This window comes from Eucyclogobius newberryi, unplaced genomic scaffold (genome assembly GCF_026437365.1).
Source record: "Eucyclogobius newberryi isolate DKJ021-1_F unplaced genomic scaffold, fEucNew1.0.hap1 SCAF_13, whole genome shotgun sequence".
Lineage (NCBI taxonomy): Eukaryota > Metazoa > Chordata > Actinopteri > Gobiiformes > Gobiidae > Eucyclogobius > Eucyclogobius newberryi.
In genome coordinates, this window is record NW_027315757.1 from 4824904 (window position 1) to 4848571 (window position 23668).

At 43.1% G+C, this 23668-nt stretch overlaps 1 protein-coding gene across 1 annotated transcript in view; it reads right to left on the reverse strand.

The window, feature by feature from the left end:
• The window catches only part of gps1 (G protein pathway suppressor 1), a 32314-nt gene extending 14457 nt beyond the window's left edge, over window positions 1–17857 (reverse strand). The window contains exons 1-5 of the mRNA XM_072442368.1: window positions 17751–17857; window positions 6050–6142; window positions 5339–5529; window positions 4240–4404; window positions 2370–2505 (exon numbers count right to left, since the gene is read on the reverse strand). Of these exons, the coding sequence (XP_072298469.1) occupies window positions 2370–2505; window positions 4240–4404; window positions 5339–5529; window positions 6050–6142; window positions 17751–17783 (618 nt within the window). The 5' untranslated portion in view covers window positions 17784–17857. The remainder of the gene's footprint in view (window positions 1–2369; window positions 2506–4239; window positions 4405–5338; window positions 5530–6049; window positions 6143–17750) is intronic.
• Between the last annotated feature and the right edge of the window lie 5811 nt (window positions 17858–23668).

Genomic DNA, 23668 nt, shown 5'->3' on the forward strand with positions numbered 1-23668 from the left:
GCAGGAAGACACCACCCTACAGGAAAGGACCAAACTGACACCTGAACACATATGTAAACTGTTGGACATCTGTCTGAACACCACTTACTTTCAATTCCGGGGACAATTTTACAGACAGATTCATGGCTGTGCCATGGGCTCGCCCGTCTCTCCCATAGTGGCCAACCTGTACATGGAGCACTTTGAGAAGAAGGCACTGTCCTCATTCTCAGGCATAGCCCCAAAACTGTGGCTCCGCTATGTCGATGATACTTTTGTAACAATCAAGAAACAAGAGCTGGAAACCTTCTCTGATCACATCAATGCGGTGGACCCACATATTAGGTTTACAAGAGAAGACGCTAAGGAGAATCGCTTGGCCTTTCTTGATTGTTCCACGATCAGAGGAGAGAACGGGAAACTCCAAATAGAAGTATATAGGAAACCTACACACACGGACCAGTATCTGCTCTTTGGTTCCAACCACCCACTACAGCACAAGCTGGGGGTGATCAGAACCTTACAACACAGAGCTCAAGGTGTGCCCACCAGCTCAGAGGGCAAGAAGAAAGAGGAAAAACATGTCCGAAATGCCCTCTCAGCCTGTGGTTACCCCGCTTGGGCTCTCAACAGAGTGAAGAGAACCAAGAAGCAGGACAAAAGGGAAACTGAACAGAGAAGGAAGGGTGTTTCTATCCCTTATGTGTCTGGCCTGTCGGAAAAACTGCAGAGAATTTTTAGACAACACGAAGTCCCTGTTTATTTTAAACCAGGAAACACTTTAAGACAAAAACTGGTTCACCCAAAGGACAAGTTGCAGACTCAAAAACAGAGCAATGTAGTTTATTCGATCCAATGCAGTGAAGAAAGTTGTAAAGAACGTTACATAGGTGAGACGAAACAGCCTCTACACAAGAGGCTTTATCAGCACAGAAGAAATACTAGTTCAGGACCTCAGAGCGCCGTGCATCTCCATCTTGAAGCCTCTAATCACTCGTTTGAAGACGGTGAGGTGAAGGTTTTAAGCAGGGAGAAAAGATGGTTTGAAAGAGGAGTCAAGGAAGCTATTTTTGTTAAAAAAGAAAGACCTTCTTTAAACAGAAATGGAGGGCTTAGGTTTCATCTTCCTGTTATTTATAATGGGATTCTGAACCCCTGGAAAGGTAAAGGACATTCAGATGCTAATCAGGTACTCAGGGTGGTTGAGCCAGGGTCTCACAAAGACAAAGAGGTTTCTAACAGCCCATTAAGATTCTGAATAGGCTAGCTCGGTAGATACAAGGGGGAGTTTCTGTTGAAACAAACAACTCTTTCTACTTCAGGAAGGCTCCTCCCAATGGGCGGGTCTTACCACAGAACAGTATTAATATCGGAGTTCTCGACCTAAATTCTGTTATTGACAATGACTCTTGGATGAGAGTCGAAACGTCTATTTTTTCAAACTGAGTTCAGATGACTACAACTGAAGCTTTTTCTACTACAATCAAAGTGCATGTGTAGCAAATGCTTGCAGACAATATTATTGAGCCATCCCAGTCATCTTGGGCTTCACCGGTGGTCATGGTGGATCGTCCTGACGGGCAGGAAAGAACGGTAAAAACTCTTCCAGATGCCTTCCCCATGCCGATCATTCATGAGATCCTGGAATCGTTAGAGGGAGCGACCTGGTTCAGTGCCTTGGATCTACAGTCTGGCTACTGGCAGATCGCTATGGATGAGAACAGCAAGCGAAAGACTGCCTTCATCACCTCCCTCGGACTCTTCCTGCTCAAAAGCATGCCCTCTGGGCTTCGCAATGCAGCCGCCACATTTCAGCGATTGATGGAAGGTGCTGGCAGAGCTGAGAGGCAGCACAATATAATCGTGTACTCACCTTTCCATGAACAGCATGTCCGGGACTTGAACTGTCTTCCAAAAATTCTTGAAGCCAAAACATGAAGTTCTGTCACACACTTGTGAATCACGCCTGACGGACTTTCCCCGTCTTTCGCTCACTGGATGGAAACACAGTAAGAACCTGCCGAGTTCCCTAGACAAATTCGCCAAAGCACACACCGAACAAAGACAAGGCAAGGACATCAGGCAGCGAGACGACATCAGATCGTCTGTGTTCAGCATCAAGGAATACTCTTATAGCCAAGTTCCGTTGAAAGATGGAGAGAAACACCAGCTTTTGGTCCCTCGTACCCTAGTACCGGAGTTCCTACAATACTTTCACGACAATCCCTTAGGGGGGCATCTGGGACGGCTAAAGACACTGTAAAGGTGTTGGAAGTGTGTACCCTAAATTTTGGCAGCAGTACATTTTTGGCCATGTAACTGTACTTTTAGTGTACTAGTCTAATCTCAGCATTTTTTTGCATCACATATTCCCTCTTGTTTGTCTGTACCTTGATGACATTGAGGCACATGTTGATGACGTGCTTGGCGCTGGTGCAGTAGTCTCGAGCTCGGGAATAACACTTGAGGGCGTTGCTGAGGTCCCCACAGTCCAGGTAGTGGTCGCCCAGGTCGTCATGTCCTCTCCTGCTCAAAGACCAAATGCTTATTTACCAAAAAAGTCTCAAAACACACGTCAATTAATTTGGAGATGTCATTTTGATTATAATTTTTGCACCAACATATATTCCTAAAAATTATAGGACCATCAAATGGATGGAAATCTACAGTCGCTTTAAAACATGAATCACAAGTCCAAGAAACTGAATATTCAGTTTTAAGCAATTAGTCATCTTTGTTTGTTGTCAGTGTGAGCAAATTATTGCTCCAGGCACCGCTTTGTTGCGTTATAAATGAGAGACAACCAGAAGAGAGACGGTAGAAAGTGGGAGTGTCCCTTGTGTGATTCACCTCCTGCACTGTCTGATACTTCATCACACAGCAGTAACTCTTTGTAAACGCGGCTAGTGCTTGTGGCTTTAGATTTATTAAAGACACTACTTGTATTTGCAATGTTTGCTTTGTAATCCAATGACATCCTAACATTCAAAATTGCTCACATGATCTGGTAGAACAACAGTAGGAATATAGTTTATAAGATAAGATATTCCTTTATTGTCCCACATGGGGAAATTTCATTGATGCAACGCAGGTAGATACAGAGTTAGATACAGAAGAAAAGAACAGATAACTTATAGGAAGTTTGAAAAACACTCTCAGTAGAAGATCTCCTATAAACAAAAATTCCCATAGACAAAACCTCCCATTACCCAACAAGGGATGAAGGGGAAAAATTAATAAAGATAAAAATAAATAAATAAATACATAAATACCATTGCATGTGATCACGACAGTAATTGCACATGAATATGTGTCACGGCGGCACATGGATTGCACATGAATTTCACAGTAATTGCACATATGACGGAATTGCACATGGTTAGGTCAGTATTGTCAGTATTGAGTGTTCAGGACTAACAGTGTTTGTTATAAAGTCTGACAGCAGCAGGAAGGAAAGACCTACGAAACCTCTCCCTCACACAGCGAGGGTGGATCAGTCTCTCACTGAAGCTGCTCTCCAGAGCGGAGAGAGTGTCCTGCAGGGGGTGGCACTCATGGTCCAGCATAAATGTGAATCTAGCCAGGACCCTTCTGTCCCCCACCTCCTGCACCGAGTCCAGAGCGCAGCCCAGGACGGAGCTGGACTTCTTGATGACTTTGTCCAGCCTCCTCCTCTCCCTCTCTGTGATGCTGCTGCTCCAGCAGGCCACACCGTACAGGAGGGCTGATGCCACCACAGAGTCATAGAAGGTCTTCAGGAGTGGCCCTGTCACTCCAAAAGACCTGAGTCTCCTCAGGAGGTAGAGCCGACTCTGGCTCTTCCTGTACAGTGCGTCTGTGTTATGAGTCCAGTCCAGTTTGTGGTTCAGATGAACACCCAGGTACTTGTATGAGTCCACTCTCTCAATGTATATGTATTACAGTTAACATATCCATCATTACTCCTCAGTCATGAAAATTAACTACGGTGATTTTTCTTTCACAGCCGCTTAAATGTGTTATGCCAGTTAAATTGTTGAAAAAGGTTGTCAGTGTGAGCAAATTATTGCTCCAGGCACCGCTTTGTTGCGTTATAGATGAGACGACCGGAAGAGAGAGTGGCTACTCTCCCCACCTCTGCTTATATACTGTGTTCCCATGCTCTCGATTTGAAATCCAACTCTACAGCATCCAATTCTACAACAAGAACACAACCTGGTCCTAAACTCCATTACTGTAAGACCCAACAGAATTGTGGTTAAGATGGAGCAGAACTCATACCTGATGCTCTCTTTGATGGAGTTTCCTTTGTAGTTCTTGAGGTCTGTGTCCAGTTTTTCCAGTTTGAGCAAAGCCTTTTTCCTGGTAGATTCAGCCCAAGCAGAGTCCAATGGAGGAGGAACAGCGCCCCCGTCAGGCACTGTGTCAGGTACAGCCTGCGCCTCTCTAAAAAGCACACACAAGATTAAACTTGGAAATAAGTGAAAGAAAGTTCTGCAAATGATGCAAGCAGTGGGAAAAGTGTATAATACAAATACAGTGTTGTATTTTTTGACAGGAAAGTAGTGTGAAATAAATTATATATATATATATATATATATATATATATATATATATATATATATATATATATATATATATATATATATATATATATATATATATATATATATATATATATATATATATATATATATATATATATATATATATAAATAAAAAAACCTTTACAAGATAAAAACATGTCGTATTTTCCCCTTATTTTTAGGTAAGTAAAGTACTACTTTTTTTTTTTCCCCCAGACATTTTTAAAGATAGTTCGTCACTTGTAAAATCAAACCACTGCCTTTACATTTACATTTGATAAACATAACTTGAACAAACTTCAAATAATGCGCTGAATTTTAGCTTTCTGACTATTGGGCCTAGATGGAACTAAAACAGGACTCATCAGTGCTGGTCGATCCGACTATTTGAACCACTCCCCTCAGACGGGAGGCCATTCATTTGGACCAGAACCTCCCGTCACAAGAATAGTTTCTTTCTCTCTGCCATTGGACTCATGAATACTTATCACTTTACGTCATAATTTAATCACTCACTGCACTGTTCACTTTCTGCACTACATATGTAAATTCAACTGTAAAGTTTGTAAGCCTATTTTTATTTCTCATCTAATAGCCCATTTTTATTTTTATCCTATAGCAGATTTAAATTGTTTCTCTTTTTGACTTTTTTGAGGTCGTTTTATCATTGTTCATTGTTTTATGTTGCACCGGATCACCATGTCCATCATAATGAAGTGAAACTTCTGGTCCACACAAATTATCATTGTTAATTCAATCAACCATGGTGAATTAAAGTAACTGGTTATGCGTGCCTTTCTAAGCGTGTGGCTTCAGTCAGCTTGCGGTGGATCTCTTCATAGGTGTCCACGTTGAAAGTTCTCTGTACAAAGGTGAGGGCCATCTTCAGGGCCTCGACCCGGAGCTGAGGGCAATGCTCTGCAATGAACTGCAGCCGTTCGATGCGCATCAGCCCACTGTAGCTGGTGGCATACTGCTCCAGGTCCTGCACACACAGAAGGCAGACAGAAGGACACACTGTATGGTTGATAGTGCTTTCAGTGATACCCAAACATAACACAATTAAGGCTGCTTTTTTAATGAAAGAAAATCAGAGTAATTTGTTAAAAAAAAAATCAAAAGTATTTGGGTCATAACTGCAATAATGTGGATGCAATATATTTACAAAAAATAAAAATTATATTGTGTAGTATCCAGATAACAATATTCAGAGGAAATGTCCCTTTAACATGAATGCGATAAAAAAATATTAGTTGAGGTTTTAGAATCAGAAATAACACTTTGTAACTTTTTTAAAAAGGCGCCACCAACGGTGGGCTACCTGGTTTAGAAACCATGAAAGGAGGAAGTAATTATTTAAACTGCTTTACAAAATACTAGAAATAAAGTTGGGTACTTTAATTCACTTTATTTTAACAGGGTTTGAATAATTATTTATTTGGTTTGTATGTTCCTTTATGATGATGTGATGACATTTTATTTGTATATTTCAAAGTAATAAATACCAGTGATGGGTTTTCCACAATGTAGTTTGTGTCGGGAGCATTCTGCTGGTCGTCCTGGGGGTCTGCATCAATCTGCATGGGCTCCACTGCTCCCTGAGTCAAAACAAAACACTGCTATGTCAACACCAGATCAGTCTGCTTCATCTCAGAGCACACACACACTTCAGTTAATGGTTAAATCCACCCGTCACCACTCATGACTGAGGCTAACCAATTAGACGAATGAGAGGGAGAAAATATAGAGCAAATCACAAAAAATTGTGTTTAACCTGTTACCATCCGCCTATTTCGCCCTGTGCACAATGGTTGGACATACCCAAATGGCATTGCTTATTAAAAGAGGATCTTATGTTCCACATGTGACTGTGACTCATCATTACAAAGCTTAGGCCTTCTAGTTTCTGCAGATGTGCATATACCACTTTCAGGGCTTCAGAACTCACACTACAGAAGCCCAAACATACAAAATACATCCTTTTTTTTTAGTCTTGCCTGAATATTGTCAATTTGTAAAGGTCCTAAGCAAGACATACTTCATTGTGTGTTTATGCTGTTCACTGTAAATGATGTATAACTTGCTGGTATTGACAACGAAAATAAAAGTGATGATGTAATAGAACTTTTTAAAAAAAAAGGTTTTCGCCCGCGGACGGGCGGGTGGATGTGAACAGGTTAATTGTATAACCAAAGCGCCTAAAAAAAGCACTGATCACTTGTCAATCGATTGTCAACAACAGCATGACACAATGTAGGATGATGTGTTGACTTGACCAGGTCCCGCTGCTGTCTCAGATAGCGAGTCTGAAAACGGGAGAGGGGGAGGAGCCACAGTCCGGTAAAGTTTGCGTCATATTCACAGATTCGGACTTCCGTTCAATAGCTCCAAAACGCACAAGTCTTTGCAGATCATTCACATGCCAAAATACTCATTTACACTGCCAAGTGACTACAACCTCGTTTTCAAACCACACAACAGCAAGCTTTATTTTTCCATCAGAAGCTTAATACATATTTTTTGTAAGTGTAAAGACAATTAATATGTAAATGAGACACCTGCAAATAGTCATCTGATTGATGATGATGATGATTTGGAAGAAAGTTGTAAAGAATTTGTAACTAATTTGATAAGTTTTCGGTTTTATTTTGAAAAAAATGTAAGTGTTTACAAGTTAATTTGTAAAGAGTTAAAAAAAAAAATAGAATATTTACAAATACATTTGAAATAAATAATCTTGTTACATGAATGGAAATTATTGTCATTTTTGTATTTTGTTATGCAACTTATCAAATTGCAAAACAAATTTGAAAAATTTAACAGCTTGTTTAGCAGCACTGCTATACAGAGACAATCCTTAATCTGAGCCCTGATAATGACAAACACAAGATAATATAAGACTATCTTTACACATATTGAACCCTATACGAAAACAACAAAACACAGCTGTAATAGTAAGTCTGGATGCTGCTTGGATTTACTTTTATACCATAGATTGAAACTATAAAAATTACTGTTTTGCCCAGATTCAAAAAAAAAATCTGTTTCATGCCCTTCCAATTTCCATCCCCAATCGGCTGTTTTGAGGAGTGTAATATAACAATCTCAAGATTTGGATGGCAAGGCAAGAAACCTCGAATCCGATTTAAAACTCTACAAAGGGAAAATGAAGGTTTACCTTGGCTGAAGAATTACTTTATTTCAGCTCAAATCAAAGCATTGTTGTAACGGTGTGATCCAGAGTATGAAGCTCAATGGAAAAATATTGAGATTAATGTTGTGCCGGGGGGGGGTTCCTGTACATGCCTTACTGGCAGATGAAAAACGGTTAAGCCCTTTGGAGGAAGTCGAGAATCCCTGGGTAAAATCTGTGCTTAAAACATAGAAGCAGGCTTTTAGATAGGGGGCCGTCTTCCCGTATTTTGGACGGGGTATTTTAAAATGTGGAGGGGCATTTTCGAATGCAAGTGGCGGAGTGCGATCATAATTTTAGCTTTCCATAGTCGGCGCTCGCGGACAAAATTATTTGGACGGGGTGCTTTCAAATCCTATCTAAAAGCCTGCATGGAAGGAGCTAATCAAAACATACAAACTGAACAAAGATGTTGAAGGTTTTGTACCAAATAGAAGTGACCTTAGATTCAAAGTATAGATTACAAAAAATGTATAAAGCTTTCACCAGATTGTAAAAGATAATGTGGAAAAACTCCTTTGGCTTGGAGAAGCAGAACTTGTTTAAATAAACAGGGACTTTGTGTTGTCTGTTGAAGTCCCTGTTTATTTTAAACCAGGAAACACTTTAAGACAAAAACTGGTTCACCCTAAGGACAAGTTGCCGACTCAAAAACAGAGCAATGTAGTTTATTCGATCCAATGCAGTGAAGAAAGCTGTAAAGAACGGTACATAGGTGAGACAAAACAGCCTCTACACAAGAGGCTTTATCAGCACAGAAGAAATACAAGGCCATATTATCTGCCCCGGGAGTTCTCACATGTGATTTTGATCGCAGTCTATGTGGCCCCGTCTGCCAATGCTGAAAATGCTTGTGAAACACTGCTCTCCTGCACTTGTAGGCTGCAAACAAAGCATCCACAGGCTCTCTTCCTCATCTCTGGTGACTTTAACCACGCTTCTCCCTCTTCTGTTCTACCAACATACACCCAGTATGTTACCTGCCCCACCAGAGAGAATAGAACATTGGACTTGTTTTTTGCCAACACCAAGGAGGCTTATTCTTCTTCCCCCCTCCCTCCCCTGGGCAGCTCGGACCACAACCTTGTACATCTGAGGCCTGTGTATGAACCCATCGTGCGCAGGCAGCCTGTGGTGCCCCGTGTGGTGAGGATGTGGTCTGCTGAGAGCGAGGAGGCTCTGAGGGACTGCTTCAGCACCACTGTCTGGACTGAGCTTTATGACCCACATGGGGAGGACATCAACACCATCACAGAGTGCATCACGGACTACATCAACTTCTGTTTTGAGAACATTGTTCCCTCCCGGACGGTGCGGTGTTTTCCAAACAACAAGCCATGGATTAACCGTGAACTGAAGGCTCTGCTGAAGGAGAAGAAGAGAGCATTCAGGTCAGGGAACAAGGAGGAGCTGAGGACTGTTCAGAAGGAGCTGAGGAGGAAGATCAGGCAGGCTGAGGCCGGCTACAAGAGGAGGATGGAGGAGCAGCTGCAGCAAAAGAACATTCAGGGAGTGTGGAGGAGCCTGAAAACCATCTCGGGCTTCAAAATCCCCCCTGCCCAGACAGAGGGGGATCTACAGTGGGTGAATGATTTAAATGCTCACTTCTTGAGGTTTGATCGGTCACCCGCCCCTCCCCCTGCACAGCTGCATGCTCCCTCTTCCACAGCTGGACAATGCCCTGCATCTGTTCCTCTTCGCTTATCTGCCCCGGACCATCAGCTCCCCACTTCGCCTGGACTCACCCATCCCCCCAGCACACGGTCCCCCTGCCAACCACTGACTGTCACAGCATCTTTCCAGCGCCTTCAACACCATCCAGCCGCTGCTCCTGAGGGACAAGCTGGAGACGGCTGGTGTGGAGTATGACCTGGCAGAGTGGATCCTGGACTACCTCACAGACCGACCCCAGTTTGTGAGAGCCCGGAACTGTGTGTCTGACACTCGGACCTGCAGTGTGGGGGCGCCCCAGGGCACTGTCCTCGCGCCCTTTCTCTTCACCCTTTACACTGCAGACTTCAGACATGACACGGACAGCTGTGTCCTGCAGAAGTTCTCTGACGACTCTGCCATCATCGGACTCATCACGGACGACGATGACGCGGAGTACAGAGGACTGGCGCAGGACTTTGTGGACTGGTGTCAGCGGAACCACCTCCTCATCAACGCGGGGAAGACCAAGGAGATGGTGGTGGATTTCCGCAGACGCCACCCCACTGCCCCCTCACCAGTGAACATCCAGGGACGGGACATTGAGAGAGTGGACTCATACAAGTACCTGGGTGTTCATCTGAACCACAAACTGGACTGGACTCATAACACAGACGCACTGTACAGGAAGCGCCAGAGTCGGCTCTACCTCCTGAGGAGACTCAGGTCTTTTGGAGTGACAGGGCCACTCCTGAAGACCTTCTACGACTCTGTGGTGGCATCAGCCCTCCTGTATGGTGTGGCCTGCTGGAGCAGCAGCATCACTGAGAGGGAGAGGAAGAGGCTGGACAGAGTCATCAAGAAGTCCAGCTCCGTCCTGGGCTGTGCTCTGGACTCGGTGCAGGAGGTGGGGGACAGGAGGGTCCTGGCTAGATTCACATCTATGCTGGACCATGAGTGTCACCCCCTGCAGGACACTCTCTCCGCTCTGGAGAGCAGCTTCAGTGAGAGACTGATCCACCCTCGCTGTGTGAAGGAAAGGTTCCGTAGGTCTTTCCTTCCTGCTGCTGTCAGACTTTATAACAAAAACTGTTAGTACTGAACACTCGCAATACTGACCTAACCTAATACTGATGTGCAATTCTGTCATATGTGCAATTGCTGTTCGAATTCATGTGCAATTCATGTGCAATTACTGTGAAATTCATGTGCAATCTATGTGCTGTCGTGACACATATTCATGTGCAATTACTGTCGTGATCACATGCAATGGTATTTATGTATTTATTTGTCTATGGGAGTTTTTATTTATTTATAGGAGATCTTCTACTGAAAGTGTTTTTCAGACTTCCTATAAGTGATCTGTTCTTCTGTATCTACCTCTGTATCTACCTGCGTTGCACCAATGAAATTTCCCCATGTGGGACAATAAAGGAATATCTTATCTTATCTTATCTTACAAGTTCAGGACCACAGAGTGCCGTGCATCTCCATCTTGAAGCCTCTAATCACTCGTTTGAAGACGGTGAGGTGAAGGTTTTAAGCAGGGAGAAAAGATGGTTTGAAAGAGGAGTCAAGGAAGCTATTTTTGTTAAAAAAGAAAGACCTTCTTTAAACAGAAATGGAGGGCTAAGATTCAATCTTCCTGGTATCTATAATGGGATACTGAACCCCTGGAAAGGTAGAGGACCAGGACCAGGACACTTAGATGCTAATCAGGTACCCAGGGTGGTTGAGCCAGGGTCTCACAAAGGCAAAGAGGATTCTAAAAGGCCATTAAAATTCTGAATAGGCTAGCTCGGTAGATACAAGGGGGGAGTTTCTGCTGAAACAAACAACTCTTTCTACTTCAGGAAGGCTCCTCCCAATGGGCGGGTCTTACCACAGAACAGTATTAATATCGGAGTTCTCGATCTAAATTCTTTTATTGACAATGACTCTTGGATGAGAGTCGAAACGTCTATTTTTTCAAACTGAGTCCAGATGACTACAACTGAAGCTTTTTCTACTATGGAACACGCCTGGACGAATGAGGGATTACACCGACGTGTAGTAGTTATGTTTAATTATCCACATTAACCCCAACTACTACATATATATATATATATATATATATATATAGATATAGATATAGATAGATCTAGCTCAGCAGCACGACGTGCCCAGCGCAAAACAGCTAAAAACTTACAAGACTCTTTCAGAGTGCGGCGGCCAAAGTGTCCAGTTTACATTAAAGTCTATGTAAACGCGCGTCGAACACCTCCTGCGTTTCCCGCGGCGCGATTCCTGCTTTTTCGCCGCGGAGCGCGGAGGGTGCGTTTTGCCGTTTTCCGCTCTAGATGCTTTGACAAGCATAAGCTTCAAGGCGTTAAAATCGTTCGTTGCATAAAAGTTCAGATTTGTTCAACTTTGGTGGAACACCAGAAGGAGCGAGCCTGGAGGAGGATCAGAGGAGACTGGACTGTGGGGTAAGTTATTACAACTTTGAGACAATTACAATCGACATGTTGATAGTTGATGCGGTCAAAATAATTTGCGCTGGTTTGTGTTTGACGAGTTAATGTGTTTATTCAGAGTTATCTACAGAAGAGTAGGGACACATGAAGGGGCCAGAAGAAGCAGCAGCAGGGCTGTCAGAAGAGTTAGTTGTTGTTGTTCTGCTCAACTAGCAGAGAGCTACGAGTTAATGCTAACAAGAGATCTCAACCAGCTGAAATGAGACTTTAAAAATACTTTGATGCATTTGAGATCACATTGCGTAGATACAAAACTTAAATTACTGACTCGGAACAGCGAAATGAGTGACTACAATCTAATGTCAGGACTATTTAATTGTCCCATAGCCTCAAAGAAATGTTTACACAATCAGCTGTGCACTAGAATCTATAGTGCACTAGAATCTATAGTGCACTAGAATCTATAGTGCACTAGAATCTATAGTGCACAGCTCATTGTGCTTCTAGTGAGTGTGTGAAGTTATCAAAGAGCTGATGAAACCGGAAAATGATATTGGCAACATGTGCCTCATTTAATATACTGTATTATAATAGTAAAAGTTTGAATAATATTGCAGTAAATGTACTGGGCTCAAATATAACTGCTGTACAATGTTCTTTAAGATCTGGATTTGCCTTCAGCCCTCCCTGTTGCTCCTGCTCCTGTTGCTCCTGCTGCTCCTGCCCCTGCTGCTCCTGCTCCTTGAGGGGATGCTGGCCCTTCTGCTGCACCCACCAGGTGTAAAAGCATTTGGTTGGATTACAATTAGTTTTTTAGCCTGTGTCATCTAAATTGCAATGTGTTTTTTTTTTTTGTAGAACCACGAGGAAGAGGTCCTGGAGCCAGAGTCCTCCAGCTTTGAGAGGGAGGTGCTGGAGCCAGAGTCCTCCAGCTTTGAGAGGGAGGTGCTGGCAGCGCTCTGGGACTGACCCTCCTCATGTTCCACCTGCTTCCTCTCCTGTAGAGGGTTCCAGCTCATTCAAAAGAATGTGTAAAATTACAAATGTATAAATTACTATATGAAAATAGTTCATTTGATTTCAATCTGGAACCATTGGAGCTGCATCTTCTGCAGGAGAAATGGACTCCTTTTTCCTCTGTGTCCCCCACTCTTCTCCAGGCCATATTAGTTAGTATATAGTTCTGTATTTATATATATAGTTTTTTTTTTTTTCCACAAAATAAATTACATTTTATATTATAAAACGTGTGTCCTGTATACATGCAACTTTTTCATAAAATACTGGGTAGTTTGTGGGAAAATCAGTGGCTAGATAGAAAATCGGTATCGGAAAAATCGGTTTTGGCAGGTCAGACCTTAAAAAAAACGGAAATCGGTATCGGCCAAGATTTTGGAATCGGTGCATCTCTATTGAAGACCAATGCTTGTGGCAACACATCATGTGTGAAGAAAAGAATCCCATCATTTCAATGGTTGCTCTCTTCATGCCCAACTGTTGCAAGACACAACCAGCACTGAAAAAGATTCTGTTCTAGTTCTAAAGATTAAAAGGAGCCATCAATCAAGACCTTTCTAAGAGGTATCAATCTGAAGTGGCAAAAGATCTCCCACGCATGTCCTCAGCTTTAGACCCTGAATTTAAATCCCTTTTATTTCTGTCACCTGAGGAAGTGAAAGACACTTGCAAAACTACAGTCAAAAGCTGCAGCTGTAAAAGGTGAACGGCACATGGAGCTAATGCTGCAAAAAGACAAAATGCAGAGTTCAAAACACCAGGGATCAGTAGTCTCACTCAACATAACGTTTTACAAACAAGTTATTTTTAAGGCTACGGTCACGGTTTACAGTAGGAATGTTCCGATCCGTTTTTTTTGGCCCTGATACGATAACAAGTCATCCGATTTTGAGTATCTGCCGATACCGAGTCCTGATCCGATACTTTAACACATTAAAAGAAATTACAAATGTACAAACATAAACAGGTTGTTCCCAGCTTTTATTGTATTATTTACAGTGCACATTTCCATGAGGTAGCTTGAATAAGAAATAATAGTGCAAAATTTGAATTAAATAAAAATAGCAGCCTTAGGCCCAAAGTCACTGGGATAGGCTCCAGTCACCCGCAACCCCGAAAGGGAACAAGCGGTAGAAAATGAATGAATGAAAAATAGCAGCTCAACTTAAAATACCCAGCAGACATGTAAACAAATAAGCAAAGTGTAAAAGGTCGTGATCCATTCATGCATTATACGGCGGTGGAAGACTTCTACTGTGGTTTTCATCAAACACTCGTTACATTCTTCCCCTGCCCAGTAATCTCCTAACCGCAGTAGAGGCTGAGGAGGCATTTGACTCGTTTGCTTGATGAGAGCATAAAGGGGCCCAAAGACCGGGGTAGAGCTGGGTTTTGATTCAAATTTCAAGAATCGATTCGATTCCGATTTTTACGTTTCAAAATCGTTTTTTTTTTTCGATTTTCTCCGATCCGATCCGGGGGTTAATGTTATTAAAAATGAAAAATGTATTTGAACCGTTTCCTTCACTTCATGACTGTGTAGAGAAGCAACATATTAAAACTAGTATTATATCAATTTTAAACAGCAAATCTTACAAGTATTGGTAGTTACTGATGGAAGACTGATGAAGGTTAAGGGTCAATCTACCTTCAAGAAAGATAATTCAGGACAATAAATGGAGGACATCATTGAGGTGACTACATCTGCAACAGTGGATTCCTACTGGGACACTAACCAGTACATTATTATTATGCTTAAAAATAATTAAGAATTCACCCAAAAGCGGTCCCAAGGACAGGTTAGGGTGATGCCGCCGCAGATGATTCTTTAAGTTGGTGGTATTACCACAGTGCTTTACCTCAATTCCGCACTTTTTGCAGACCGCTTTACTTTTGTCCAGCTCGTTGGTCCCTTCTATTTCCCGGAACCCGAAATTCCTCCAAATCGGCGCCTTCAGTGTCTCAGGTGTCTTAAGTGTTACGCTAACGTTACCATCTCTGTCCGACGCCATGATTGTTTGAGTTATTTTTAGACGGAGGGAAAAAAAATAAAAATATCGATCTTTGGAGGTACAAATCGATAATCGGTCATTAATATGCAAATTGATTAAAAATCGGAAAATCTATTTTTTCAACCCAGCTCTCGACCGGGGTGTCCAAAGAGTCCAGTTTACATTCAAAGTCTATGTAAACGTGCCTCAAACGCGTCCTGTGTTTTCCGCGGCGCAATTTCAGCGTTTTAGTGGTGCATTCCGTGCATTTTCGGCATCGAGCACGGCGCGTCTGGGGCGTTTAAAGGTAGACACACGTGCGCCCCGAAAACACAACAAAAAACACCAACACACTTTCGGGGTACCCACAATGCCCCCCTCTCTCTTAAACGGCCAGCCAGGCTGGTAACACTAATGAGAGTAAAATGTATATCCCATCACTGATCGGGACGCAACATCAGATTAAGATCAAGTCTGAAACGAGTTAAAGGTGCAATGGACGATTTTTCGGCGATTTGAGAACGCAGGCGGAAGTGCGCATGCGCACTCCCCCGTGCGGACTGATACAACACACACGTGTGTTTGTTTATTAGCGCAACGGAGCGCATCGCATCGCTCGTCTCCTGTAGATTTCTGTCCACTTCTGCGTCAGCTCTAACTGTCTTTCTCCGTCTTCATTTTGCCCCGTACACTGAGGGAACTATATTATGATAGATCCATGCGCTTAGGCACGCGGAAACGTGGGGAAGAACCGCACGCGGCTGCAGGTGAGCGATAGGTGCGTTTTATGATTGATACGTGGCAGGACAAATGATTTATCCACGCCACGAGGAAATATGATAAAAATGTACTGAAAAAAATCGTCCATACCACCTTTAATTAGTCTTTTATATATATTATTTATATACAGTTTGGAATGAAAATGAAACAAAAAAGTCGCTGTTTTGGGGAAATTCTTATGTGAAACTAAGAATAAAATTTGTTAATTTAAGCAAAAATTCCTTATTTGTTATTTATTTCTTACTATGAACCAGAAGGTTTATTTAAAAAATAATTAAATGATATATTTTTTTAATTGTTTACAAATGTACAAAAGAATTAACCGATTCCTCGATTAATTGAAGAGAAGAATCGATAGATTACTCGATTACTAAAATAATTTATAGCTGCAGCCCTAGCACAGGAGCTCCACAGGGCTGTGTACTGTATCCTCTGCTCTTCTCCCTGAACACAAACTGCTGCACCTCCAGCCACGACTCCGTAAAACTGATCAAGTTTGCATTAACACAACCCTCATCGGGCTCATCTCGGACGGGGATGAGTCTGCCTACAGGAGGGAGGTGGACTGGCTGGTGTCCTGAGGCAGTGGTAACAATCTGGAGATCAACGCCCAGAAGACAGAGGGTGGAGATGATCGTAGACTTCAGGAAAGTCACAGCCTCGCAGCCTTCCCAGACTATTTCAGGCAATCCCTTTAGGCAGGAGGCTACAGTCCATTCCCGGACCAGAACCTTGCACGATAAAAACGGTTTCTTTCTCTCTGCCGTTGAATACTTAACACCTGCCACTTTAATGATTATTCAAACCAATAACCATTCATCTTACTGCATTTTTTTGCACTATTCTGACCAACTGTAATTTGTGTATGTATTCAAACCACATCTATTTTACTTTATTTGTAAATTCTAAAGGTTTATGCGTGCCCTTTTTTGAACATGCAGTTTTACCCAGACCGTCACCCCGATTCTGGAGATATTTTCTGTCTCGCAGCAAACTGTTTTACAAGGTGTGTTGGCCCAGCGGTTAGAGACGCGGACTCGGATGTCTGAAGTCCTGAGTTTGACTCCCGCTTTGGCACAATTCTTTTTTTTTCGGGTTTAAACATTAAGGTTTAGGCGTTAAGGTTAGTTGTTAGGGTTAAGGTTAAGGTTAGAAGTCTAGTTTCTGGGCTCCAGAATCGAGGTGAGAGGTCTGTGTATGTCTTTTTTGATATATTTTGCTACTATTATTATTCATTGTTGTATGTTGCACCTTAATGCCAAAGCAAGTGCCAAGTCTTTGAATCCTGATCATCGATAAGGGCAATAAACCCCTTTCTGATTCTGATTTTTGAATTAAATATCCTAGTGTTGTGTTAATGTATCTGCATAAGAAGCAGTAAGCTAACCTTCTTTAGAACACCAGATGGCACAATAGAGTGCACCAACACAGTGTCAATGCTGTGTCAACACAGTATCGAGAAGGTGTAACACACACCTCGACTACCCATCACTATTGAGGACATAGCTTCCTTCAGTACTGCTCAGCGGTCCGTAGAGGCCACTAAAAGACACGACTTCCAGCCAAAAATTATAGTTGTGACACACGGTAATTCTAGATTGTATTGGCCAATCACTGCTTGCCTTGATCGCCTCGCATGTCACGCCACTGCAATACTTCAATGTTACACCCAGTTAGCACCCAGAGTGTTGTTATCCGCTAACCCTGTAAACAACATGTCAACTATTTTCTTCCAACAGCACAACATTTTACAATATTGATGGTAAAACCCGAAGCTGATATACACTTCAACCAGAGGAAAAAAGCTCCGTAGACTCATGAACACGCAGTACACAAGACACAATCCAAATGGCCCGTTAGGGCCATTTAAAGTGAATCAGGAAGATCCGTAGTGAGCTAATGGAACCCACAATTATCAGGATGTAATGTAGGCTACTAGTCAGCGACAAACCACAGCATTACATTAAATCACGTTTTCGCTGGCTGCTGGGGTTGGTACATTATAAACACAAACGTTGGCAGAGCGGTGTTAGCACTCTGCGGATGCGCAGGCTAACAAGTACCGGTGTGTGTGGCTCTAGGGGCCCGCAGGAGGGTTCCATAGAGACTGGGGGCTCACCTGAAAGTTGAACACTTGCACGGGCAAAGGCATGTCTTACAGCGTGGTCAAATCGGGGACACGGAGGGAACAAATACGTCCAGAAGTGTCCACAAGCGTCCACGATCTGCACTCGAGCGAGCAGTGCGCATGCGTGTTCTTTCCTTCTTCTTCTTCTTCTTCTTCTTCTTCTTCTTCTTCTTCTAGTATTAGTAATGCACGCAATTAAAGGTGCATTACCGCCATCGTCCGGTATGGAGTGTGGGCCGGGAAGGCCTCAGCAGTCCTTAAGTCAGGCATGTCCAAACTAGGGCCCGGGGGCCAAATGCAGCCCTCAGACCAATTTTTGTTGGCCCTCCAGCTTCCTGCTATGTCGGCCCAAACAACAAAAAGTAGTACATTTTATTGTGAAATTGGGAAAATTCAGGCATATGGATGTTATACCAGCCTATTATTAATGTTCCAAGTCTAATTAAAGGTGTGGAGGCTCATCGCAATTACGTCAAATGCAAAATTTTCGAATGATTCACTTTGTCATTCAACAAATTCGACATTGGCAAGTTGTTTGTGGCCCTCTGCCCCGTTTAAGTTTCAAAATGCAGCCCTCTGTGAAAAAAGTTTGGACACCCCTGCCTTAAGTCCTCCCCAATCAATCCTGTTGACTTAAGGTACTTAAAAGCGTGAGGTTCAGGGCTAGTGAGGCACGACTCTTTCGGAGTCAGATTTACAAACGCCAATGACCCAAAAGATCACCTTAAACAGGTCGTTCTGGACCAAAATGAGGAAAAGCTGTGCAGGAGACTTGCCTTCATTTCTCACCTTTTGTGTGCTATACACAGGGCCCTTCTATGTATCCAAACACTATTTTGGAATTGACAAATAAATCTAACAAAAATTGTTGTATATGTGTTTTTGCTTGGCAGAATTCTTTTTTTTTTTTTTTTTGGGGGGGGGGGGGGGGGGGGGGGACTGATCACTGACGTTATCAAAAATGTTAAAGAAACATTGCCTCTGTTCATATATGAACGGAGGCAAACGGAGTCAGAGGACTGACATAACTCATCCCAAAACAAACTAGACTGAGCATTCTATACGTTTAAAAAGTGTGAACACAAAAAAAAAATTTGGGGCAAGCGTTTTTAGAGATATCACTCCGTCTGAAGCAGCCCGTTCAACTCCGGTGTAGGTCTTCCTTTAGTTAAAACCTCTTGCTTTGATTGAAAATCCAGATTTGCGAAACATTTTAACTTGGAAATGTAATCGTCCATATTGTCCAAATTCTACATATAAAATAATAACGAAGAAGTCCACACAGGCACATGCGGCACATGTAATGATGCCTCGCTGAGTGAACTTTTACTGCGGTTTTATAATGAATCTGTGAGTCTAAAACACGTTTCAGAAATACATTTCATACATTATCGAGAATATGGAAGCACAGAGCACATCGTCAGGGGGTTGTATTTGTTATAAACAGAGGGAGAGTGACACATCATTTGCGTCGCACCAGCTCAGTTTGTGAGTGTGTGTACTCCTGAACGGCAAACATCTGAACATTTTGACATTCTTATTTGAAAAAATGTTGTTCGATATTGGATCCAAACGGAAAGAGGATTTATAATACCTACCAGATGACAATATTTTATATTAATATAATTGATATTTTTTATATTTTTCAGTGGGGTGCACGGTGGCAAAGGCGGATAGCGCTCTTGCCTCCCAAGAAGGAGATCATGGGTTCGATTTCCGGACCAGACCAACATCACATGATCTCTCTTCAGGAGCTTGATTGGGCAGGTATAGAAAACAGGCTAAAGGCGCTAAATGGGAGTCGGAGTGATGGGGGTCTGCTTTTGGGGAGTCAGAGTGATCAGAGTGACGAGATGGGGGTGGGGGTGGTCTCCTGTCCTCGTCCAGTCTCGTAGACGCACGGCTACCAAGCAGCGACATCAGTGGAAATATTAAAGCCTATAGAATGAAGCCTAAAGAATAAAGCTGTACGGTGGAAGCACCGAACGTCAAAGAAGGAGAGGGAGATGAAGAAGAGTCTCCCTGGAATAAAGCCGGTCGGTTGTTGTTGTTGTTGTTGTTGTTGTTGTTGTTTTATGGCGGTTGGCATCCACGTGTTGCATTACCGCCAGACTTTATTCCTCGGACTTTGTCGTAGTCCTCAGACTCTGTCGTAGTCCGTAAAAGTACTCCTTCCATTGCTTTGGTGTTACAAAGCCCATGAGGTCATGATATGTCTTTGTGACTAGAATAGTTGTTGTTTCAGAGACCAACCGGCTTTATTCCAGGGAGACTCTTCTTCATCTTCCTCTCCTTCTTTGACGTTCGGTGCTTCCACCGTACAGCTTTATTCTTCAGGCTTCATTCTATAGGCTTTAATATGTCCACTGATGTCGCCACTTGGTAGCCGTGCGTCTACGAGACTGGACGAGGACAGGAGACCACCCCCACCCCCATCTCGTCACTCTGATCACTCTGACTCCCCACAAGCAGACCCCCATCACTCCGACTCCCATTTAGCGCCTTTAGCCTGTTTTCTATATCTGCCCAATCAAGCTCCTTTGTTCCAAGGAATCTCCCTGCAGCTTTAGCAATGATCCTGATCCTTTCAGTTCTGCTTTGAGTCTGAGCAGCACAGTTTACAACATCCACCATAAAGAGTACAAAAAACCTCTCTATCCACAACCAGGGTATTCTCATTAATTCTGGAACCTGCACACTTGGGACCTCCACTCTTGAAACCTTCACACTTCTTGGGAGCCACGCTGGCCTTTCTCATTTCGCCCTGGCTGGGAGCAGCGCTGGCTCCTCTCTCTGTATTTACTCTAAACTCGTTACTTGAAACTTTCTTGACTGCATCTGCATAGGATATACCTTGAGAGACCTTTATTTTCTGCACCTCAGCAGCTCTTTTGCTAAACCTGCATCCCCCGTAGGCAGAGCTATGTTCTTCCCCAGTTACAGCACTTCAGTTTTGCACCCACGTCACACTTCCCATACTCATGATCTCCTGCACATTTACCACACCTTTGCCTCCCTCTACAGACCGCTGCAATATGCCCAAAGCGCTGGCACTTAAAGCAACGCAGGGTCGGCGGAACATATGGCCTGACGCTATAGCACATGTACCCAATGAACACCTTACTAGGCAGGCACCTCCCTTCAAGTGTTACCATTACCGACAAGCTGTCACATCCCACCCCAGACCGGGTCACCTTCAAACGTCTAGCGTCCACCACCGTAACTCCCGTCAAATTCTCCTTAACTTCATCCACAGACGTCGCCGTAGGGACACCTACGATAACTCCTCTGACCGTGTTTCTTTCAGCATTAGACACAAGAATGTTCTTTCCACCCAGACGTTTAGTTCCAATCGCCTTCCGTTGCTGAGCCGCGTCCTTGCACACGACCAGCAGCGAGCCATCTCTAAGGACACTCGCACTCTTGATCACTCCCACAGCTACAGTTAGGCTCTTTGACAATGCCACTGAATTCCACTCCTTAAAGGATGCACTATCCTGTGCAAGCTTTATGATCACCTTACAGTCTCTGCTCTCACCCCGGACATCAATAGCTTCAGCCTCATCCTGCTGCTCATTCCCAGAACCCTCGGACGAGCTAAGGGACTTTTTACGTTTCCGGGCACGTGCAGGCAGAAAAGGCTGCTCCTCCACGCCGTCCAGAACCTCTTCCATCCCCGATCCACTCTCCTCCGCCATCTCCCGTCTCTCCAGACCGGGTGTTGAGCAAGGTCTCCTCACAGTTTTGTACAATAATGGCGGTTGGCATCCAAGTGTTGCATCTGTTGTCGTAGTCTCTGAAACAACAACAACTATTCTAGTCACAAAGACATATCATGACCTCATGGGCTTTGTAACACCAAAGCAATGGAAGGAGTACTTTTACGGACTACGACAGTCTGAGGACTACGAAAAGTCTGAGGAATAAAGTCTGGCGGTAATGCAACAATTGGATGCCAACCGCCATAAAACAACAACAACAACAACAACAACAACAAAGCACCGAACGTCAAAGAGGGAGAGGAAGATGAAGAAGAGTCTCCCTGGAATAAAGCCGGTTGGTCTCTGACACAACAATAAAGTCTGGCGGTAATGCAACAACTCGGATGCCAACCGCCATAAAACAACAACAACAACAACAACAACAACTATTCTAGTCACAAAGACATATCATGACCTCATGGGCTTTGTAACACCAAAGCAATGGGAGGAGTACTTTTACAGACTACGACAGAGTCTGAGGACTACGAAACGTCTGAGGAATAAAGTCTGGCGGTAATGCAACACTCGGATGCCAACCGCCATAAAACAACAACAACAACAACAACAACTTCATTGTGCGCGAGGAGAACGAGAGCAAATCATAAACACAACACAACGTGGTCCCTGCGTGGTCCTCATGTCCAGAGGAATATATCCCCCGATGCCGAAAAACTAAAGAAGAAACTTCTTGACAATGTAAAGAAACTGCAAACTCAACAACACTCTCCAGGTATTGAACTTATCTTACAAAGAGACGGTTAATGCTGCTGTTTGAAACAACACGATTCTGTCACGTTAGTTTGCTCAGGCTGGAGGCGACGAGAGCTCTGCCCCGCGCACAATATGTGTGAATGAAAGATAATGAGCTTAACATTTACACCAGCCCGGGAGTGTCAGCTGCAGGTGAGGCCGGTGAGGGGCTTAAGCCCCGGGTCACTAATAGGACGGAGATCCGGTCCGGACGAGCGCCGTCTCGTCCAGAACCTCTGACGTGAGACTTTGGAGTGAACAGTGTGCGGCCCCTGTCCCGGGCCCCTGAGCAGGGCCCCTGTGCAGCCTCAGTCAGAGATGAGCGGGTTTGAGTTTGCGTCCCTCTCTCTCACATCACCATGTGTGAGATCAATCGTGACTCGTGATGTCTGTTTGACTTTGACTTCTTAAAGTGCAATAAGAGGAACGTAAAGGTTTATGCACGTCAGGTCCATCAGCCAATCACATCGCAGCATTGTTTCACGCAGGAGTCCAGTGTGTGATGTTCTGATCAGAACAAACATTTATATTGTAATTAACTTTTAATAGAGCAATAAAACATTTAAATTCATTTAAAAAGCATCATTAGACTATTTGTTATAAATTATAATAAATTGATAGTGAAAAATAACCAGACATATTATGATTACGTCTGTTATAGAATAATACTATATATTTTTATATAAAAGTGACAAAGTTGCAGAAACGCAGTCTCTTCACAATAGCTAGGTTTGGACCTTCACTTCTCGTTCTGTTCATTCTCTGGGAATAACATGTTTGCACTGTGTAGCTTTATGAGTGTTATCAAGCAATGCTTATGCCATTTGTTTAATTTAATATAACTTGTTTTGTCACTTTAGCAAGAAGTAACAGTTGGGAGCAGTAAAAGATAAATTTGTAAGGATAACTATTAATTTTACATTTTCAGTTAAAATTAATCAATTTGATCATAATTATTTTTCATAGCCAATATTGTATTGAGTAATTTAGTACTAATGTATTAATAACTGGCTTTAGTCATTTTCTCCTGGCACAGTTTCATCACATCATCATTTTATAGCATTACAACCTCAACATTTTACTCTTATTTTAGCCGGCTGGACCACATTAAAATGCACCAGAAGACCCAAAAAGGTTTGAAAATCTCTGGGAGAGCCCCCAGACCCCCCCTGTTCATTAATTTAAACTGCTAATGTGGCTGTAGACCCTTAACGCCCACAAATATGCCCAAAAACGTATCTGGGACGTGTGTTTTTTGTACAGGGAGTAGAGGTGATGTCAGCGGAATACCAAGTTGCATTGTGGGATTTAAGTTATCAATATTTGAGCTTGTGAGGTGCTGAGAGTAAATTAACTGGCAAACATATGCCCTGGAGTTTGGGTGCGCTTTGTTTGCGT